At 39.7% G+C, this 6,089-nt stretch overlaps 2 protein-coding genes and 1 long non-coding RNA gene across 8 annotated transcripts in view; 1 reads left to right on the top strand and 2 right to left on the bottom strand.

The window, feature by feature from the left end:
* LOC103381373 (putative E3 ubiquitin-protein ligase UBR7) overlaps window positions 1–2,697 on the bottom strand; it is a 5,569-nt gene extending 2,872 nt beyond the window's left edge. For 4 of the 6 annotated variants that reach the window (XR_003050134.1, XM_008313684.3, XM_025056940.1 and 1 more), the window contains exons 1-5: window positions 2,557–2,697; window positions 1,320–1,440; window positions 1,114–1,247; window positions 981–1,041; window positions 786–881 (exon numbers count right to left, since the gene is read on the bottom strand). Coding sequence is in view for 5 of the 6 variants with exons in the window: in XM_008313684.3 (XP_008311906.1) it covers window positions 786–881; window positions 981–1,041; window positions 1,114–1,247; window positions 1,320–1,436 (408 nt within the window). In the remaining variant the exon portion in view is untranslated. The other 2 variants (XM_008313685.3, XM_008313686.3) reach the window with 2 other exon arrangements.
* Window positions 2,694–3,577, top strand: LOC103381374 (uncharacterized). The gene is made up of 3 exons (XR_521793.3): window positions 2,694–2,784; window positions 2,917–3,107; window positions 3,412–3,577. It is a non-coding gene; the product is annotated as an uncharacterized LOC103381374 (long non-coding RNA).
* A 139-nt stretch (window positions 3,578–3,716) lies between these two features.
* Window positions 3,717–5,371, bottom strand: tmem251 (transmembrane protein 251). Its single transcript, XM_025056942.1, has 2 exons — window positions 5,246–5,371; window positions 3,717–4,482 (listed from the first exon to the last, which is right to left on the bottom strand). Exon 2 carries the CDS (start codon window positions 4,472–4,474, stop codon window positions 4,100–4,102), a length of 375 nt encoding a protein of 124 aa, XP_024912710.1. The 5' UTR covers window positions 4,475–4,482; window positions 5,246–5,371; the 3' UTR covers window positions 3,717–4,099.
* Window positions 5,372–6,089: the final 718 nt, after the last annotated feature.

Below are 6,089 nucleotides of genomic sequence, written 5' to 3'. Positions count from 1 at the left end.
TCAGATCTATTCTGTTTGATGATCTATTCTGTTTGATTCAGATCTATTCTGTTTGACTCAGATCTATTCTGACTCAGATCTACTCTGATTCAGATCTACATCACCACTCTACTTGATCAACCTTAGGAACATCATAACTGGGATGAGGGAATAAAACAGCACAGATGAGAACTGGTCCACAATTGACCTCAGTGACCTTTGTGTTTGATCAGAGAACAGATTTAATCTGACCAGTAGACCTGGACATTATCACTGAATGGACACAGAAGTGGAGTCAAGGTTAACATTGGATTTAGAAGTTGATTTGATATTGTTCATTGTTTGAATGTGATAAATGAATATTTTCATTGTTTTATTCTTTGAAACATTTATATTAATTTATTCAATATCCTTGATTTTATTGATGTTTAGTTCACAGTCAGAGTCATCAATGACCTGGTGCTAATAATTGGCAGAATCATTTCTTTTTGTGTTTCAGTTTTCGGAGTTTTTCCTAGAAGTTAAGTGCCACCTGCTCATTTTCTGCCCCTGGGGAACAGAATTAAAAATACTATTGAGTTCCTGATAATATTTAATTATTTATCTGTACAAACCACTGTAAGAGTTGCTGCACCAGCATTCTGCATACAATCCCCTGATTATTAAAATGAGCTGCAATGCTGTCATCTAGTGACTAGAGTCTTGTTTAACGTAAGTGTGAATAAAAACAGTATGCTGAAAGTCCCCTGGGGATATACCTCCTTAATGTGTACATATAAAGACCAGGGTATCAGAGTGCGGCTCACCTGGTCCTCGGGGTCAGGGTAGGGTCTCCTGCAGGTGCAGTACAGTCCAGAGAAGTTGTGACTGTATTTGTTGGAGGTGTTGACTTCATCTTTGTCCTGAAACACAAAAAGGTTTTTCTCTTACACTTACGTTACCATGGGTGCTAGAGTACCAGTAAGTAGTGGGTGATGTTCAGAATCTGGATTTGGACTCACAGGGACAAGTTTACACTGAAGGTCCTTAAATTTCGTGTTTCCACAGTCACAACGAAAGTTCCTGCAGGATAGAACACAACCATCAGGTTTTGTGTGTGTGTGTGTGTGTGTGTGCATTGTGTGTGCCTCTGACCTTTTCGTGTATAGCTCAAATAGGTCATGACCTTCATGACATTTATATGAACAGGCCAAACACACTCCTGCAGCTTCTGATCCGTTTGAGATGCAGGTGTGACAGGAGTACAGAGCCTGACGCTGCACATAACCCTGAAAACACACACACACACCTTCACATGCTGTACACAAAGTTGTGGTTCAGTTTCAGGTTCTGGTTCTGACCTGGGGGTAGGAACAATGATCAGAGTCACTTCCTGCTAAAACAGCTGAAGCCTCTTCCTCCAGCTCTTCATCCTCCTTCAGAACATCTAACAGAGACACCGTCTGCTCCTCACACATCCTCCTGTCAACACACATTAAGTGAAGAGGTGTATGTAGTCGAACCCCAGACCTCTGAGCTGATGAGGCAGCCTGTTATATACACTGATGTGGTTGGATGTTGGCTTCATCACATAATAACCACACTGTAGACAAAATTAACTGTGACACAATAAAACAGACTTGCAGCTTTCATAGTCCATCAGGTTTCATGGACTAGGAAATGATAATGTTAGCTTAGCGGTTGTGTGTATAAATGTCCACCTGCTGAAAGGATCCAGTCTTTAATCATTTCCCTGATGAATGTGACGATGTGTCAGTAACATCGCACAAAACTGCTGTGGAAACTACGACTGATATTTGGGCCAAAGTTTAATATTGTTCAAAAACACGTCAACACTAGTCTGCTGGACCACTATGGTATAAGACAGACGTTAGAACCATAAGACGTCCCCTGCTGCTTTGTAAAATGCAGAGGTCAGATTTCGTTAAGTGCTGTGTCAAAATGACAAGTAATTCACTCTAATTCTCGTTGACTTTACTTCGACTTCTCTTTTTTTCCCTGCAATAACGGTGAACAGATCTCAGTTAATAAATCAGTAGAACAACTAGTCATCAGATCAGAGCAGCACCACATTCAGTTTGGCCAATAGCAGATGCGTTTCAGTGGCGATGAAAACACGAAAAGAGTCAGACGATACTACAGTAAAACATAACACTATTGTTATGGACTAATGTTGGCGGGTATTTTTTAGAACTAAACTAAAAATAATATGGTAAACAATTAATTGTAGTAATATTTTTGGAAAATATATAGTATATATAGTATATCATTTATCTCTATCTGGTTCGAAACTGCAGGGTAAAATCAGAACAAAGGATTTCAAACAGTGAAGTAAGAAAACAACTACTTTGAAGTTAGTGACGCAGGCAACAATGAATTAACAACAACAACAGTCTCTGTGAGACAGTTACCTAATATTCGCTCTCTGTATCTGTCTGTCTTTACACGTTTACTCCGCCATAACAGTTGACGTTACTCATCACCTGATCAGTTTTACGACTGAACATCTGAAGCCCAGGGAAAACCATCTTCGTGCTAATGCTAATGCTAACACAGCCGCTGAGGAGCCGAACTTACCGTCTCCAAAGAAAAAGAAATATTACTCCAATCACCGAGTTACATTTACAGAAGCACGTGTGCCTTTAATGACACTTAATCCACGTCTCTTTGATGATTAAAGGCATCGCCTGTCCGCTAAATCCGCAAATAACAGTGCCAAACTGTAGTCACCAGCGATGTAGTAACGCAACAATACAATTTTGTGACGTCATGTAATTGAGACACGTTATGGGATTTTTAAGCGATGTGGGTAAATTGATATCACACATTAAATGGTTACCCCTTATGACTTAAGGTCTTTTGTAGATTTTTTAAATTAATTAATTAATTAAGACGTTTCATTTATTTTTTTAACAGTAATATGAAAAAATGTTGCAGGTTGACGTCATCATGCGGCGACAGGAAGATGGCGGCTTTGTGTTTGTTGGCGAAGCTGAAGCTGAAGGGAGACGAGGAAAAGAGAGTGTGTGTTCCCTTAAACGGTTCTCTGTCTTCTCTGAGCTGTGGAATCAAGGAGCTGAATGTGAAGGTGTCACAGCTATTGACGTCACTGCTGCAGAATGAGCTAGGTGCTAACACACATCTAACTTCTTCAAGACACGATTTGAACGGTTTCACGTTCAGAGCTAATGTTTTATCTTTTAAAAACATCTGAGATTAAAAAAAAAGGTAACCGTCTGTGATGTGTTAAATAAAAGACTAGATTGTTCCGCTGCCATGTTGCATCAGCAAGCCTTTCGAGATAAACAAAATAGTTTAACAATGAAGTCATTTTGTGTGAGGAAAATCTCATCAGTGGCATCATCAATTATTTTGTTGTTACTTAAACTGTAAGTGACCTGTTGTTACAATCACATCATGGGTGTTTACCAGGTGCAGGTGAAGATGAAGAAGATGAGGAAGAGGACGAGGAGGCCGGGTCAAAAGGTCAACGACCACTAGCTAAAAGACTGAAACTGTAGACAGCCGAGAATCATCTGACCTATGACAGATTTGTGACTTTACTCATTTGTGTTAAATAAAGTCAGTTGTAAATCAGGTATATTTTTATCTTTTCAAAGTTTGATACTTTGACGTCAGACGTTTGTAATCTGATTTCATCTGTTTCATCTGCTGAGACAACAACGTCATGTCTTCACTTGTGCTGAGAATCATTAGGACAGAGATCAGAGGAATGATTAGAAGTTGACGTTTATTTTTTCAAACAGCAGTAAAATAAATATGTTCAAAACTCAATGTAAATGTTTTATTGTGACTTAAGGTGGTTGTTTTAACTACTTTGTGTGATGTGACAGTGTGAAGAGTCACATAAAAGTTAAAGTTCACCTAAAGTTCTGCTCCTAATAGACCACACTGTGGCAAATGCAGCAGTCACCCTCTCCTGGATCTTTAGAGCAGCCACTGTCTCTGGTGCATATCTCCACACTCCCCCTGCTGGTCCAGGCCCAAAGCCATGGCTTTCATGATAATGTAGTACTTTTTACCAGGTTATCGTGGCTCAGCACTGTCTCTGATGTCCAACAATACTCAAGGTCCGGAAGTGACATCACAGCAGCTGCTCCTATGTGTCAATCACAGAGCCTGGCCTTTGATTGGACATTGTGCGAGTGGGGTAGCGACGAGTGCACAGCAGAGCAATGCAGACAGGAAGAACACAGTAGCCCACCGCACGAGGATCTGCCCTGGTACAGGAAAACAGGAACAGGAAGAGCTGCAGGTACGGCAGCAAGAAGACAGATGCCCACATCCACACAGGAAGTGACAGCAGTGGAGACCATGAGGCAGCGGGTGGTGCAGCAGACAAGCCAATCACGCCTCTCTGTACACGTTCGAAATTGAGTGTGTTCACCTCAAAAATGTAGTAGACAGCCATGGCACTGAGCAGCAGATAGAGGGCCACGCCCACCCAGCCCATCCTCTGTCTGAAGTTCATCATCCTCCATACTGTCAGAAGAGAACAAATGACTGATTAATAACCAGTACACCCTAACTCAGGGTGGCTACAAATATTTAAAGCACTGTTGTTGTAGGAGAAGAAAAGGTGAAACAAGTTTGACCAAAAATACAGTTCATAATAAAAATCCAGATTTAGGATTTAAGTCTCCATCTTGAGGATGAAGTTTTTAAATAATTTCCTGGATGGTGGGATATTAACACTGACAAGATTGGGTACAAAAATGCTTGTGAGCCATAAAGGGGTAAAATGTTTCAAAAAATATGGCACACCACCAGCGAATGTAACCTGCCGTTTTCATCGTTGAAATTAGAAAACAAGACTTCCTTAATAAATCTCATATCATATCCACATTAAACTGCTGTAATTCAAACGGAGCAGATACTTTGGTTTTAATAAAGAAGATCTCGTCGCTTTTGTTGACAGCTTCATGTTTGACGGAGACGTCTCCTGTTTGTGGCTCAATAAATAGGAAAAAACAAGTAAACAAAACAAAAAGCTAGAGTACGTTTTCAGCTTTTGTTTACAGACATAAAACTATGAAAGTCATCACATCCTTCGTACTGTCAGAAAAACTATTCATGACTATACCGACTGCCCATAATAGTTAGTTTGTAGTAGCAGCTTTTACCCTATTAGCTCCTTTAGCAGCTTGTTTTTAAGCCGGTTAGTTCCTTTAGCAGCTTGTTTATCGATAGTTTGGTTTAGTTGGCAGCGCGTCTGCAGCTTGATAGCTCTTTTAGATCAACTCACCTTCCTTGACGCAAATTCGTTTCCATCAAGTTTAGCTTCAGACTTTAGGCTTATCCCGGAAGTATCGTTAAGCCCGGAAGTGTCGTTCTGCTGGATTGTCATGTGACTCGAAAATAACAAACAGGAGCTAGCTCAAGAGCCTCATTAAAAAACAAACGAATGCCCTAAGTCAATTCGCAGTGTTGCAAATTCAGTATAAAATACTGTATGAAAGTACAGATATACAAATGTATATAAACCTTTTTAAAATGTGATCCTTGTCTTTATCCACATTCGATGAGAACTTTATTTATTTATTTATTCCTGTTCTTGGCTGCCCCGTAGAGCATGGTGTGAAGATTGGAACATGGTAGTAGGATATACAGGTCAATGGATTCCCACAATGTCAGATAAAAATGTGTACAGAGACAAAGACTTCAATAAATCAATTGAAAGTACAACATGATTTTTACAACACCCAAAATCCGATCACTGTGACCCTGAATTGGACTAAATTACCAACGGGGTGTAATTGGAAACTCTCAGGTAAAACAAATCCAACTGAAATATATTTGGTCCTTGGATCAGACTGGAGTAGATCTAATGGAATTCATTAGAGTAGTAATCACGAATGAAATAACAAAACATGACACAACTTTGTTGGCACCTATAATTCATTCTTCCCACCAATTTCAAATAAAACTAAAACAGGAGCATTTACTCCTCATAAAGGCAAATGATTGAACACCGAGCCTAAGGAGCCATAATGCAGGATAAGAGAATTTGGCATTCATCAATGATAAACAGGAGGGAAATGTTGGAAGAATTGAATTTATTATCATTGCTTCATGCTGTACTGTCACTT

This window comes from Cynoglossus semilaevis, chromosome 7, assembly GCF_000523025.1.
Source record: "Cynoglossus semilaevis isolate Cse_v1.0 chromosome 7, Cse_v1.0, whole genome shotgun sequence".
Classification (NCBI taxonomy): Eukaryota; Metazoa; Chordata; class Actinopteri; order Pleuronectiformes; family Cynoglossidae; genus Cynoglossus; species Cynoglossus semilaevis.
The sequence above is the reverse complement of the archived record's forward strand: the minus strand, read 5'-3'. Positions and strand labels throughout refer to the sequence as shown.

Excerpts from the sequence above, each read along its gene's own strand:
- tmem251 (XM_025056942.1), bottom strand. The coding sequence starts at position 4,474 with ATGATGAACTTCAGACAGAGGATGGGCTGGGTGGGCGTGGCCCTCTAT.